The sequence below is a fragment of the Sander lucioperca genome, chromosome 9, assembly GCF_008315115.2.
Source record: "Sander lucioperca isolate FBNREF2018 chromosome 9, SLUC_FBN_1.2, whole genome shotgun sequence".
NCBI lineage: Eukaryota > Metazoa > Chordata > Actinopteri > Perciformes > Percidae > Sander > Sander lucioperca.
In genome coordinates, this window is record NC_050181.1 from 29,584,577 (window position 1) to 29,600,792 (window position 16,216).

The following is a 16,216-nucleotide window of genomic DNA, read 5'->3' on the forward strand; positions in this document are numbered from 1 at the left end:
TTTATCAGCCATTTTTGGCATTTCCCCTGACGCTGGCCTCCCTGTTGCACTGAGGCGGGCCCTGGCATCTCTGCTAGCTCGGAGACTGATCCTGCTCAACTGCAAGCTTTCCCACCCCCCTACACATGACCGTTGGATTAAAGAGGTGCTCCACAATTTGAAGCTGGAGAAGCTTAGATCTTCTTTGAAAGGCTCTATCTCGACATTCCTATAGACATGGAACCCTTTCCTAGAACTCGCTGATTCCCTCAGCTTATCCCCCAGTTTGGAGAACTGAGCTCCTGCCCCTTTTTTTTTGGTGGTTGTGTGTCCTTATTGGCATATGTTGTTTGTCCCCATTTTGGACCTGTGTTGTTTGTCCCCATTTTGGACCTGTGTTGGGTTGGATGGCGGGTGGGGATTTGAGGGGAAATGTCTTTCCGGTTCCTCTGTGATGTGTTTACCTTGTTTGTTATGTTATGTCACTTCCCAATTGTTAATTGTTAAAATCTAAATAAAAAAAGTTCGAAAAAAAAAATAGAGACTATCTGCTAAAATTTATTTTATGGTCGAGATCAACCAAGGTTATGTGAATCTTATTTTGTATTAGTGGATTTGTTTTGACCGTCTTAAATAAAAGGTCTTGATGTATCTGATGTAAATTGTTTTCAATTGGTTTGAACATTACTCTGGTAACTTAAGAATAACTTGGTCTGGTATCTGTTGAGGCGATCATATGTTGTCAAAGACTCCACCTCTGAAGTAGAGAGCAGCCTTCCTGGAGCTCAGTTAGACATCACAGAGCTGTGATCATACGCACCACGATGAAACAGAGCCTGATAACAGCTCTAATTCTCTGCAGCATCAGTAAGTACTGACAATACTTTTCTCTCAACTTCATTACTTCCAGCATTACAACTTATTTGCTTTTTATTATATTTATTAAGAGGTATTGTTTACCTTCCTATAACAAGTCTCTGCTGTTTGTTTCAGGCTGGATCTCTGTCTCAGGTTCTGAGTCTCACACTGAGACTGTGGAGGGTCGGCCGGGTGGAGAAGTCACACTCACATGTTCTAACCCGTCCAGCCGAGACGCTGCAACACTCTGGTTGAGAGTGTTCAACAGAACCAAGGCCAGCTTTATCTCTGCGATGTTCAGCTCTACAGTAAAACCTTTATACAGTAATGGAAGTCAAAATGGAAGATTCAACATGAGTACCAACATCTCCACTCTCTTTCTCCAAATCAAACATGTGGATGTATCTGACTCTGGACTGTATTTATGTGGATTTTACATCGGAGGACCTTTTCATTTCAGCGCAATACACTTCAATGTTAAAGGTAAGATTATAAAAATCCTGTGTTCTGTATTCTTCTTTTTATATACGCTCATATCATAATTGGCAAAAAAGAGCACATTTCATCATTTTAAAACAATAGAGTGATACTATTTTTCAAGGTAAAAATCAGACATGAACTTATCTTGATTTTGTTAAAAGGCAGTGATGATTCTCATGATGACACTGACAGGAAGTCTGAAAGTAAGATTCTCTGTCACATTTCTTTAGTTGTGCAGAGTGACTGCTAGTCCTTTTAAGATAAAAACAATGTGTCTATCCTAACTTTGGTTAATGTTCTCACAGTTCTCAAGCCCATAAGTCATAAACATCTTTCTATAATTGCTAATTTATTAATTGCACAAAAAGAACACATGTGGCTATTTGAAAAGATTCCAAATAAGAGAGTGATACAATATTTCAAAGTATAATCAAAAGTAAATGTATCTTTTATTTTGTTAAAAGGCAGCGATGAATCTCATGACGACGACAGAAAGTCTGAAAGTAAGATTCAACATAAAAGATTTAATGTTCTCACAGTTCCTGAGCCAGTAAATGAAAACAGAGTAATTCTATTCTCTTTCTTTCAGCAGAGTCTGATGGAACAGCAAAGCTGATGAGTTTGATCCTGGGAGCTCTGACTGTTCTCCTCTTAATGGTCATCATTGGTCTGGTTGTTAAAAACAGGAAACTTCAGAAAGGTACTTCCTGAAAGCTACTCTCTTGTTTTCTATTTTGATTTCTTTACTACTTCTCTAAAATTGTGTGAATATGTTGAAAGAAAAATGTTCAATCAGAATAAGAGTAAAGTAATGATGAATAATGATTGTCAGTGACCTGATTGGACGTTTTGTCTCTTTCATTCAGCTGCCAATGAAGAACAGAATCCACAACAGCCTGAGGTGAATCAACTTTTATCATTTACTTTTATTTGTTTTTATCAGTTTAAATTGTGTCAAGTCATTATCTCTTTCAAGATAAGTGAGTGTGAATATTCTCTTTGACAGAACCAGACCTCTGAAGAGCTGAACTACGCAGCTGTGGCTTTCTGTCCAAAAACAAGAAAAACAAGAGAAGTGGAGCCCAATGTTGTGTATGCTTCTACTAGATAGACTCAGGATGAAAGCAGAGAAGAGTTCAGAATAAAACTGATGCTTTATCATATTCATCTGCAGATGGTGGACAGGAGGACTGACATCACTTTGTCAAAAGAAGGACAAAAGATGTGCAACCTTCTTCCTAGTGCCGAGTTTGAATTTTTATCTCTTTTAAAGATGTAATTAGTGCACATCAATACAGAAAGAAGATTTTGTAAATGCTGACTTGATAGCAGTGCGTCTATTCCCCTCGTTCACTTCCCCTCAGATAATACAAAGCAGCATAAGTCTCAGGGAGGCTGTTTCTGTAAATGTCATGCACCTCATTGGAAAGTACTGCTTGCTGCATTACTTGTCAGAAAGGTGTTATAATATTCTGAGACACGCGGTTAAACCCAACCCAGTGAGAGAACCGTCCTCTTACAGGACCCCTTCTCTCTGTATCAAGATTCATAACTCTTCTAGCACCCACATTCATTCTGGAAACAGGCACCACCTCCCACTTTCACTGTGTTGATCAAAGACGTTATGCAGCACCTAAAACTGGAAAAACTCACATATACATCGCGTGGTTCCGTTGAAACATTTAGTATGACTTGGCAACCCTTCATTGATATAGTAGAAGCTAGGCAATACATATCGCCTTAACTCTCAGCTCTGATAACTACCTGAGGTCTGATGTCAATAAGAATGTGGAGCAGCTTTTTACTTATTATCTAATCTGATTATCCTTATTGTTATCAGCCTGCATTAAAATACAACACGTGCATGTTGCTGTTCATTTAAGTACTGTTATTATTTAAAGTTGTGACCATTATTTTTTAGAATTATTCATGTGACATTGTTACTGTTATATTGCGGTATGAAGACTGCTGTTCATATTGTTGTTAGAAGTTTGATGAATATATTACAGCAGTTGTTGAGATAATTAGAAAAGTCTGATAAAGTTGCCAAATGTGTTTTAAATGAAGTCTGTTACTAAGGGCAACATATAAAGTGCTGTACATGTGTGTTTCTATAGTGGACCAATGCACCTTCAATTATTTTAGATGATTCATTTTTTTTGTATTCTCTAACGACTATATTTTGGGATGATTGTACCCTAATTTTAAAATCAACAAAAATGATAGACTTAGTTCACTGGACCAGTAACTATCTAGTGTTGTAGGCTACTGTACATTCATGTAACTACAGGGAGAGGACACCCCAATGGTTTTTGACCTTATATTTAGCTGGGGGTAAATAACTGATGAATATACTCTGTTACATTCATGTTTACAATGTGCATGAAATTTATCACTTAATTATCTTTATAGTTTCTAGATTTTAGAGTCCAATTTCTTCAGTGTCTTTTTATTCTATGTCCATATATACGAGGGAGCAAAGCATATAATATGTAAAGAAGGAAACTCGTCCTCTATAAAATAAAAAATAAAAACACATGAGAAAAAGCGTGGCAGATAATAGCGGACCAACTGAATGATAGTCTAAAAATATACATTTATGAACTACTGCTCTTAACTGAAACCATTCAATGAGTCACTGTCATTTGCAAAAACGAACAGTTGTACACTTTGCTTTAAAGCGAGCAGTAGAAGTTAATATGACTTAGGTAATTTATATTTTAGCCCATGAGAGAGAGAGGGAGGAACAGAGTGAAAGAGATATTCATGCATCATATTCTAGCGTTGTAGAAAATTGATCTTCATGGTAAATGTCCTGAGTAACATTATCTTCTTCTTACTTTTAAGGCAAAAAGTACAATTGTTAATTTATGCAAATGATTAGTAGCCTAATCCTTCAATGGTATGATTATGACTGTTCCAATTCAGAACAGTGGTCAGTTAATGTATATTTTTTGGCTACATACGCATTCAGTCGGTCTGCCAGGCTTTCTCTCGCTGTTTCATTACAGCGGTCGTGTTTCTTTTTTACAAATAATGTTTTTCACGTCATCATACTTCCATAAGAAGCTGCTGCTCACTCTGTATAAAGTATGAACAATGCGTATTCTCCATTTTAGCATCAGTAAATCTGTTATCCACCGTGCGGTCTGTTAAGGAAAGCCGTGAACGTGCATCTATCCAAATTACTTCAGCCTGGCTCGACCTAGTCGCTCCTCCTCAGCCTGGCTTGGCCTTCGTAAAACGCACCAAGGCTGCACAGATCAAACTAGGTCAAGCCTCGCTGTATCGGTTATCCTGGATTTATAAATTCTGCTTTTGTGAAACAGCCCCTAGGTTGTGTTTGTGTCTGTGTATGTTAATGTTTTTGTAAAACTATTTCTATAATATTTTATAGAATTTGTATGCAATGTTTGCTTTCTAAAATACCAATAGACGTTTAAAAAAAAAAAGAGGCGAAATACAAATGTTACTTATAAAACATACTGTTATTATAGTATTACTGCTTCATACAAAATCACCATAAATACATCATTTCAATGAGGCTTGGTAATCGACTGCATGAGATTCTGATTTAAAAAGATGAGTTTAATTTCTGAGAGCAAACAATTCTCATCTCTAATTCTACCATCAGTTGCATGACAAGATACTTTGCTATTAGACAAGACACTTTGCTACCTGCAGGCAGTGAATGCTATTTTCTTTCATTGTTTTATTTTCATTGGAAGTCCTCAGTACTGTCACTGTAAATAAAATCTCATATTGTAATAAAGATTCTAAACTTATCACAAAAAGTAAGGAAATTTGTGTTTAGTAGATTATTTCTCTGTGGTAACAATGCTTTTTGGCAATAAATCTTATACCGTTGGAAAGCCTGTTTAGCTCCCTTACAAATGGGGCACCAACATGCATTTGTGGGATGAGCAGCAGTGCTGAGTATGTGGGTTGCGCCCATGAAAAAATTGCCAAATCTTCTCTGCCATTGCCCTTCACCGCCAGGCCCGTTTGCTCTGGTGTCGGCAACACGTGTACTGGAACCTGAACATGTGGAGGAACGTTATGTTCAGTGATGAGTCCAGATTCTGCCTACAGCAATTGGATCATAGGGTCAAAGTGTGGAGAAAACGCAGTGGAAGTGGAAGGATGAGAGCATACAGTCAATTTACCAAAAGAAATCCCAATATCGTATATGTCTCCTCTACAACACCGTGGATGACAAGAGATTCTCCTAGGAGATGGAAAAACACATGTTAACGTTATACGACACCACAGATCCTTTTTAAGGACAACGCCAGAAAAGAGAAGGCATGGACTTTAATTGTAGGAGTGCTTGGAGTGGAAGGTAGATACTAGCTTAATAAACGCATGATTGTTCTTTCAAGTACTTGTAGAGAGCCTTTCAATGAGTCGGGCAGCAAGACCCTCCACTTCTGGAGATGCTCCCAAGGTGGTTTGGTGTTTGGCAGGGACGGAACAAAACCGTGGCTTAGCCAGAACGCGTCACTTCTGAACACCCCGCCTCTCTTAACTCCTTTATAAGAGCTCAGCGGTACAAACTATCCTTGCAGTGACACGTTAAACCGCACAATGAGGAGCTTCACCTTTGTAACAGCTTTACTTCTCTGCAGCCTCAGTAAGTACTGACACTCGGTTATTCTCAGCACTGAGATATTGTTGTTGTTGCCAGTAAGTGCTGCATGATAGCTCAGGGATAACTCTCTTTCTGTCTCTGCTGTTTGTTTCAGGCTGGATCTCTGTCTCAGCTTCTGAGTCTCACACTGTGGAGGTCCAGTCTGGTGGAGACGTCACTCTGATGTGCTCCAACATTCCCAGCACTCCAACTCTGACAGAATGGTTCAGACTGATCAACAGAACCAAGCTCAGCTGCATCTCCTCTATGTACCCTGATAAAAACGCTTCATTCTGTGATGGATTTCAAAACGGATTTGAGATGAGCTCCAACATCTCTACTGTCTTTCTTAAAATCAAGAGAGTGGACTCATCTGACTTTGGACTGTATTTCTGTGGAATTTACAGGAATAAACACAGTCATTTTCAATGTAATACATTTAAAAGTTCAAGGTAAGTAAGTTAAGCATTAGAGATCTATTTTTCTCATCATATTCACAGTACATCTCACATTTATTGTCACAGTCATATGAAAACAGCATGAAGACAAACAAGAAACCAATACGTGTCAAATTATTTAATTTATATGTTTTAAAGGTGATGGTGAATCTGATTTTGAAAGAAAGACTGAAAGTAAGGTTTCCACTTTTCCACTGTGCAAGTAACCACAGAGCCAGTAATTTAAATCTTAACTATGTCTTCTAAAAAATTCTGTCCTTTGTCTTGTAGAGGAGTCTGATGGAATGACAAACATCATGAGTTTGATCCTGGGTGCTCTGACTGTTCTGACTGTTTTCCTCACTATAGTCGTCATTGTTCTGGCTGTTAAAATCAGGAGACTCCAGACAGGTACAGTTGATCTATAATTTGATGCACATGATGGATAAAACCAAAGCAAAGTATATGGTCAGTAATATTAAACTAATGAAACTTTTGTCTTTTTTTCCATTGAGCTGTGGATGAAGAACTGCAGCCAGAAAGAAACAAGGTGAACCCAGCATTAACTTATATAAACTGTGTGTTATGGTTTTAAAGATGCTCAACCAGAAGATATCTTGTCATGAGAGAGAACATGTAGCCTTCCTGCTAAAATATAACAACTGTAAGATGCAGCAATTTGTGTTATGTTAATGAGTGTCATATTTGACAATGTGGCCTATGTCTAAATGATGTTTGAGCAACCTCGGTTTCAATAAAAACATTTTTCGTATTTTTAATGTAGTAACACAGCTGGGATTTTATTCAAAATCATGTTCATGTGTAAACTGGGGTTAACAATCATTAATTGTAAACGAATTTTATGGATTTTTGGCTAACTCAGCTACAGAGTGTGTGTGATTCAGTGTGTGACTCTGAATACTCTGATTTACAGGATCTGGGCTCAGATGAACTGAACTACGCAGCTCTAAATTTCCAGGTGAAACCCAAAAGAAGCCGCAGGCCTGCATCAGAGAGAGAGCTGGAGCCACATGTTGTGTATGCTGCCACCAGATAGACTCAGGAAACATCTGGAACTGCAGCTCAGAGTAAAACTGATGCTTCATTATGTTAATCTACTGATGTGTTTTTATGTGTGGGTGGCAGGTGAAAGGATTCATTGGCATAAAATAAATTTGGAATAATGTTTCTGTATTTACTGGCTTATGTGTCTCTCTGTCAGAGTGTTCATCTTTGATATTTTTGTCTGATGACACTGATGGCTGCCAAACTTAGTTATAGGGCGTGTGAAATGGTCTAGAGGGAGGAGTGAGTGATAATCACTTGTCTGACAGGAAGAGACAGCACAGTGTGGTCTGAGAACAACTGAGGTAAAGATCATGAGGTGTCTGAAGTCAACACTCTGAAAAGTATAAAAAGGAAAGAGTGATAGTAGCCTACTTGTTTATGAGAAAATGAAACTGCTATATTTAGACTTTTTAATAGTGAAGTGTTTTCACAGAACACAAACACTGCTCCCTTAAAACATGAATATCAATCTCTGTCGAAACTGTTAAATCCCTCCACTCCTCATCACCTTCCACAAACTCAGGTTAGCTTTCTCAAATTACATCAACATCTGCAAAGAGTATACTGCTCTTCATTTTTAGTCATAATCTCAGGTTACACCCTCAACTATCAGGTTCTTGACATGTGTGCACTGGTTTCAGTGCAGGGTTAGTAAGCTGGAATAAGAAAGTAATTTAGGCAATGCTTTGAGCTAGGTCGTTCAGCACAGCTGCTCCCATTAAAAATGAATGGGAAGCGGGGAAATGTCACTTGACAGTAGACACGTACTATTATTCCACAAACAGCAACGCAGCGCATTGCAGGAGTGAGAAGAGGCTCTCCACTCTGCTAAAAATATGCACCATGTGGGTGCCCGGATGGCGGTACCCGGCAGCCGAAAGTCTGTACTGCCGATCCAATGACATCCCTAGGTCTATCTTTCAAGGCCAACCACGTTGCGACTTTAGAAATTGCATCCCAATCAAATGTCCAGGCCTAGGTTTTGTCATCCAATTACTGTAAAGGGTCATCTTTCTTTCTTTCCAGATCCTCATGCTAACGTACGTCATTTGTTGACAAGGTTTTGACAGCTCAGCAATTAGCGAGCTAGCACAGCAATCCATTCCAAGTAGAACAGGTGCGTTTGAATGTCGCCAATGGTGTGTGTTTTATTACGCAATTATTACGCAATATTAACACAAGTTACCTCTGAGAATTAAAATACGGATTAACTATTTTGTAAAGTGGCGGCAGGCATCTGCGGCTACTTTGTCTATGGCAATTAGCATTAAGGTAAACTAGATTAGTACCTAGAGCTAGGTTTGGGAAACCAGTTGTTTTCAGCTAATAATACATGTCGTTGAGATAAAGATATACCTAATATATATAACTACTGTGACTATATATTGGTAGTATCAACACACATTTGGTTAGCTAAGAGCTAGCACACGAAGGTTAGCTAGCATCGAGCTAGCCATCATTATTTTTCCACAGTATTACTCAGAATCACCAGAACTAGCTTTTTAAGCACATCTGATGCACATTAATACAGTTGTGGAGTAGAAGTATTGTACTTCTGTTAGCAGCAGTGAAGTTAAAGCTACCTGCTTATTACTCTGTAATGCTATGGCCATGATCATTATTGAGGAGCAGAAATACACTGAATCTATATTAAATACATGGAGATCATGTTAAATGCAAGTGTCCAAGTCCTATTAAGGCTTAACATGGACAAAATATCCCTAAACACCCAGAAGTTTCACTGAAACTTTCAAGTCAATAGTGTTATGTCCAGCTTATCTGTGGGCCATTACATCTCTATAATGGCAGTAAGGACTTATGTTTTTTTTTCTTATGTGGTTTGTGTTATGTTGATTATTATATTGACTTTTCACTGTGTGTTCTGTATCATGACAGCATGTCGAAGTCGCACAAAGCGATGGGTGACGGGGAATGGCTGGCACGCCTGCAGAGGTTTGCCAGCTCAGGAGTGTGGCCGTCTGGAGAGGACAACAGACCTGCTCCTCAACAGAGGAGGTGGTATGAACTATACCAGAAGGTAAATGATACAGCTAGCTGATAACATATCTATTAAATTCAATATTGATAGATGATTGATAGTTATATTATAGTTATTATTGAGACGCCATACATAAAATAGTGTCATAATTGTTCTTTATGGTTACAGATAGAGAAGTGCCCGCTTCAGTCCAGGGGGCAGGTCACTCTCTGGGGGAAATCTCACACCTGCTTGTGTGGATTTCACAAGGTGCCTTCGATTATCATACATTTTCACATTGTATAGATTGAATGCAATAGTCTTGCAATAGATGCAATATCAGTGTGCCTGAATAAATTAACATCTGGAAGGTCATATAATATTGTAGTGTTGTATATATATTTATACATATATTACAGGGTCATCCACCAGCAAAAGTGGACGTCACTGCCGACAAAAGCACAACCAACAACCCTAGCACCAGTGCAGTGGACGTCACCCCCAGCACCAGTTCAGTTGACGCCACCCGCAGGACCACTGCAGTGGATCCCATACCCAGCACCAGTGCAGTGGACGTCATCCCCCGCACCAGTTCAGTTGATGCCACCCGCAGGACCATTGCAGTGGACGCCATACCCAGCACCAGTTCAGTTGATGCCACCCCCAGCACCAGTTCAGTGGACACTGTTCTCGCCAGAGGCACACCAGTGTACAGTCCTGACACATGACCCAAAGCGTCACCATCAATGGTCAGCATACTGTACTTTATTATTTCATAATAACATCTTACTTACAAACACCTTGGTTTTACCTTGGTGGTACAGAATTTATATGTTTCACTGACTAATCCATTTTTAACAACCTTATTATAACCAGTTACTATCTTTTTGTTAACAGTTTGAAAAGTCAAGGTTTGGAGGCAAGCATACGGCTGCAGCCAAACCTAATTTGAATGTGCAGCGGAAACCCTCTTAGGTGAAAATAATATCACTTAATGTCATTAAAAGTCAATGACATGTAGGTTGAAAGTTCATAATGACACCTATTTATTGAATCAAAACTTTACACTCAATAGATTCCACAGACCACCAATTCCTGCCACATCACCCTTAAACCCGAAGCCATCTCAGCTCCTCGGCAGCCCATCATCCAACCCTCCTCTTCCTTCTTTCTTCCTCCAGCAACAGAGACCACAGTAAGATACCAATCAAAATATACACGTTTGTATCATACAAAGCTGTGTCATGCTGTGTAAACTTATTGTTTCAACCTAGCCTGCAGTCCCTGTGGATCTGCCATTGCTCTGGCCGCAGACTATGCCGCAGGAGGACCAGAAGTGGGTGGCTGAAGCCCTGTTTCGGGTAAATGGCAAAGGAACGCTAGAGCTGAAGGACCACCTACAGCTGTGGTACAACCCTCCACCTCCAACTGTCTTATACCATCAGGCTCCCACTCTAGACAGGTTCTTCTCCCACCGGCTCCTGGTCTGGATGCCCTACAGGCTGTGGAAGCTACGCCTCCAGTGCACCAACCCTGCATGTGTCAGGCATCAGTTGTGTGGTGGTGGACTGCACAGGAGGGTGCGACAGGTACTGGACATCGACAACTACTACAACATGGTCACAGAGACCCTTATCTGCCCCAAGTGCAGGTCCAGCTACCTGTCCTGGGGACACACCGTGCTGCAGCAGTTAGACCTGGCCCATCGGTCCGAGTTCAGGGTCATCCTCACACGCAAGTAATTATTTTGCGCTGATATTAACTTATGTATGAACCTTTTAAGACCTTTGACAGTATTTCCTACAAAAAGTTGACCTGAAAATGATACTTGAATTTATCTTTTTTCCCTCTTCAAACATGCCTGTGGAATACATTTCACATTGTTTGTTGCGTGAGAGGATTCTGGGGAATGGACCGGTACAGCTCATAGGTCAATTGAAGGAGAACCACAGCAAGGAGTGGTTACAGCGGGTGGGTCGGTACACCTCAGAGTGTATGGGGTTTCTTAACAAGCCCGGCCTCCAACAGCTGACGTTTCAGGAACCTCCAGCACCTGTGGAAGTGCCGAGCTACAAGTGGCTCCTCACTCTGTACAGCAAGGACATCCTCAGCAGGCTGGACGACATCAAGGCAGCCATCACCTCCACTTTTGGGTTCTTTTTAAAAATTGACTCCACCAAGAAGGTCAGAGCTGTTTTAATAATTCCACCCTAATTTAAAATTATAATTGAAATAATTGAAATCATTTTTTTATTCTTTTCATTACTATGCTTCAGGCATTATTTTGATAATTATAATGATGATTACTTGTAAGTTTTCTATGTTTATGATTTGTTTCTTTCAGATCACAAAGAAATTGAGTGGGCCTGCAAAGGGGACGGCACAATGGATGACGTCTGTGGGCAATGAAATTGGTCAGGTGCTGATTAGTGTCCTGACTGCAGACGAAGGTGGTGGAATCGATGCAATGGCAGCGGGGTTGGTGGAGCGACAGGAGGGCAGATGTTGCCCCTCCGACTCTGCTCTATGTGGACTCCCACTGCTGCAAGGAGGCAGGAGACACAAAGCTGCAGCAGCGGTTTAGTGGCTGGCCAGATGTTATTATCCGCCTTGACATCTGGCATTTCACGCGCCGTCTGGCTGGAGGGGTCACAACAGATGCCTATCAGCTGTATCCTATCTTCATGGCGAGGCTGTCGGCATGCATTTTTGAATGGGATGCTGGGGACCTTGCCGAACTGCGAAGGACCAAAATGGAGGAGTTGACCAAAGAAGGCTGGCCCACTCTGACGGATGCAGAGGTGGACAAGCGCATCTCCAAGGCAGAGCTGGCACTCCACTGTAGGAGAAGGACACGCGGGACGGACAACACCATCAGCCTCCTGGACATGTTCATAGGAGAGCTTAGCGGGCCCAAAAGCAAAGACACCATGGGTGTTCCGCTCTTTGACACTGTGCGGCTACAGCACTTGTGGCGAATTCAGAAGCGCCATTTTGGCTGCATTCAGGACCCCCCCACATGTGCAGCTTTACACGGAAACAGGGACGGTTACCAAGGGTGGAATGGCCTTGAAGACCTATAGGTGCGCCAGAGGTTCAACGTCGCTGGAGTCCTTTCACTGCCACCTGGCCAGATGTATTCCAGGTTCGCCATCTCAGAATATACCACACCTTGTCATTACTGTTTATTTCATTGCAATTAACATTTTCCACTGTTTATGTTTCTCTATGCAATGTATTGTGTTCCACTGTTGTGTTTCTTTATGTCATAGATATAATGTATTGGCCTCTTTTCGTTTTCACAGGGAACAGCGCCATAATTTCCCTTTATTTTTTTTCCTATTACAATGTTTGCTTAGGGGAGCTCATTGGAGTCCAGTACCTGTTGAGGCAGAGTCAACAGCCCCTGGTGGACATGACCCCTGGCTCAGACAGGACCTCAGAGTTGCTGGAGGACATCACCATCGAGGAACAAGGGGAAGAGGACGAAGGCTTTATTGAAACCTTGGGAGAGGAGGCCATTGTCGAGAATCTAGTGGCACCAGATGCTGTGCTGCCTCCTGCCCAGCTGACCTCTTCTCCACCTCTAGTTGGTTCCCACCCACCCACTGCCCAGGGTCCACCTACTCCTTTGCTGCCTGTCGCCCAGCCTTTGGACCTCTGCTTGGTGCCCAGGGTCCATCCGGCTGGGTGCCCCCAGCAATGGTAAGGTTTCCTATGGTAGTCAAGTTGACAATTAGTTCTAAAAAGCAGTTGTATGTTTCCAGCCGCCCCCTGCCACACAGCTGCCTGCTACCCAGCCACCCTCTACCCAGGGTCCACCTGTTCCAGTGCTGCCTGCTGCCCAACCGCCCTCTGCCCTGCCTGCTCCAACCGGTCCTGTGCCCTCAGCAACGGTAAGGTTTACTATGGTAGTCAAATGACAAACTCTTCCCAATCATTTAGTCATTTTCCAATGCCCAATTAAATGAAAACAAAAATGCATATGTACACCCACCTAACCACCAGTTATATATTTCCAAGCTGTTGGTGGACATGGCATTCCAGGATTGGAAAGAGTGGATGAGTTGGCGGAGTATCTTGTCGAACTGAGGACCCAAAGCAGCCTTGTACTGAGTCCCCAACAAGTGGCAACAATTAGCAGCTTGTGGTAGAACCTGGAGCAGTTCGATAAAGAGAGGGTGAACTATGCTGCTCGACATCAGGACAGGCTCGTTACGGGGAAATTTAGGTCGCCAAAAAAGCTTGCTACCTTCACTCCTGGTGTCGACAGCACGAAGAGGTGCGTCCTGGGATCCAGTGGCTCTCCTGCTCAGTGGCCCAACTGCTGTCGCCTTGTAGAGATGACCTTTGTGAGGCTGTGTAACATCCACCGCAGCCCCAAAAATAAATTCACAAATAAAGGCACAGTATCCCTATGCAAGTGGGATCTCATTCTCAGGGATTATAGAAAAATTAGGCAGCTAATCCTGAGTAACTCAGAGGTAATGCAGCACACCACACTCCAGCTGGTGGAGGTCAACCAGAGGACGCTCATCACGTGGCACAATGAGCGTCTAAAGGCTCAGGAGGTGTCGGTGCTTTTGCAAGGTCTGCAACTACCTGTGGCTCGGCCAGTCACTTTTGACACGCTGCCTCCAGCACGAGTGCTGTCTGTCACACCTCCACAGTACAGCCACCAAATGCACATATACAAATTGCCGCCAAACACAGCTGGGCAGGTGAAGACCAAGCTCAAAAACATTCAGCCCTCTGCCTCAGCTACCTCAGCACCTATGGCAACAGAACCTCAGTTGCCCAGATTGCTTCTGCCCAAGCCAGCACCAGGGTCTCAGTTTGTGTTGCCACATGCCACAGTGCCCATCACTAACCCTGTAGCAAGCGCTACCATTTCTCCCATACTCCCTCCACCTGCAGAGACACCCGCACTGTGACTACCAATTTGTGTCAAAAATGTGGCCAGTTTCGTACAGGGGAAACTGGCCACAGCCAATTTAAAAGGGAAAATTTACTGCCCAAACACCGAGAGCAAAACCAAAGAGGAGTGGCTTCAAAGAATGACGCAGTTATAGTGCATTTACTTTGCTAGAGCTACTCTCCATAAATGTAAATATGTTTGTTTTAATAAATACACTTTTTTGTGAAATTAAAATATGTTTAAATATGTTTGTTTTAATAAATACACTTTTTTTGTGAAATTAAAATCTGGTGTGTTGTATTCATTCACAATCAGGTGTAATTAGGTCAAATTTAATTGCTTTTTTTTAATGGAGTTGTATTTGAATCCAGTAAGCATAGTTTATTGCAGGCTGAATGAAATATAGGCCTATAACAGTGTAGTGTGAATGATGTAACTACTTTAAAAAGCAATAAGAAACAATGACATAGCATAGTCAATTGCATTAAAATGCAAATAAAAGTATTTTGGATTGAAGTTTAAATTGTTATACTCATACAAGAAACAAAACATTTATAGGTCAATTTATTTATTGCAAACCAGAAAAAAGAACCAAAATATCTGTTCTCTGTATTTGTTCCGGCATGGATTCGAACTGGCAATTTCATGGAATTTCTGTTCCGGCGGGGATTCGAACAGGCGATTTCATGGAATTTCTTATCATTTTCTCCCCCCTTCTCCCCCTTCTTATACAGACAAATGTTCCCCAGCTTAACGACAGTTTGGTGGGTAAATAGGACATACATAGAACTTCAAAATCCCATTGACATCCCTTTCCTCTGCAAATCTCACAATTTGAAACTGCCTCTGAAAACGGGCAAATCTCAACGCTCCTCCTTATTTGGCTCTAGTCTCTACCTTTGTCACGCCCCAACATTTATATAGGCTACACCACAAATCTGAGGTCTTCTGAATAGGTTGCGTAGATCTCAGAAATTGTATACATTGTTCGTCTGCTATTTCATCACAAAATTCACTTCTGAGACTTTTTTATGCAAAAAATCAACTATGTAGAGGTAGAGTAGGTCAAATATGGGCCGTTTTACGAAAATTGATAGCTAATTGCAAATTTTGTCCGACTCTGTGTCGGAGTTCAGCGGCCGGTGCTGCCTGGGTTGCTGCCTCGCTGTCCGGCGTGTCCTCCTTCACAGACCCCGGCCCGCTGTGAGGTAGATGGAGCTCAGTCACGGCCGGCAGCCCGCGGTGCTCCATACCAACGCAAAGTCACTGTTTCTGGGTTACTGGACTACCAAACGCCGCTGCCCTGACAGAGCTCCAGGGCCTGCAGCTCGCTGTTCTCCCTCCCCTCTTCCTGCTAAATGGCCGGTGTGTGTGAGTGAGAGCGCGGCCAGAGAGCTTGTTACGCCCACAATCTCTTACCACAGGTTCCAGTTAATCTTATAATGGATATGCGTGTTGAGTTATTTAAATAAACACCTCTTGTCCACGAGTCTCATTGATAGAGCCTGTGGTGAGCTGGATGGATCGATGAGAGCTAGCTAGTCTCCTATTAGACCTCTGAAATTCACAAAAATGCATTAAATTGAAATCGGACAAAAGTGTTAGCTAAGCTTTGTAAGACCTTAGGGTAGCTGTGATATACATGCCGTGATGAAATTCAAAGTGTAAATATACTATAGTTATGCCGAAAGCGTAGCTAGCTAGTCGCGATCTTTATCCTTAGGATTGAAGGGACACTAGCAGCTAACGAGACCCCTCAAATTCACAAAAATACATTAAATTGAAATCGGACACAAGTGTTAGCTTTGTAAGACCTTGGGGTAGCTGTAATATAAGTGGCGTGACGAAATTCAACCCGAGCCCCGGTA

The 16,216-nt window shown here is 41.8% G+C and overlaps 2 protein-coding genes across 8 annotated transcripts in view; both read left to right on the plus strand.

The window, feature by feature from the left end:
* Positions 1-16,216, plus strand: part of LOC116064080 — a 272,833-nt gene that overhangs the window by 64,358 nt on the left and 192,259 nt on the right. The window lies entirely within an intron of this gene.
* Positions 715-2,738, plus strand: LOC116064081. Of its 7 annotated transcripts, none has more exons than XM_031319129.2 (7): positions 715-846; positions 973-1,320; positions 1,479-1,520; positions 1,782-1,820; positions 1,907-2,017; positions 2,184-2,218; positions 2,324-2,738. In XM_031319129.2, the coding sequence occupies exons 1-7, from the start codon at positions 804-806 to the stop codon at positions 2,426-2,428; spliced, it is 723 nt and encodes a 240-aa protein (XP_031174989.1). In that variant the 5' UTR covers positions 715-803; the 3' UTR covers positions 2,429-2,738. The 7 variants fall into 7 exon arrangements, with proteins under 7 accessions (XP_031174989.1, XP_031174990.1, XP_031174991.1 ...); XM_031319130.2 differs by having other exon boundaries at positions 716-846; positions 1,910-2,017; positions 2,324-2,737; XM_031319131.2 differs by lacking the exon at positions 1,782-1,820 and having other exon boundaries at positions 716-846; positions 2,324-2,737.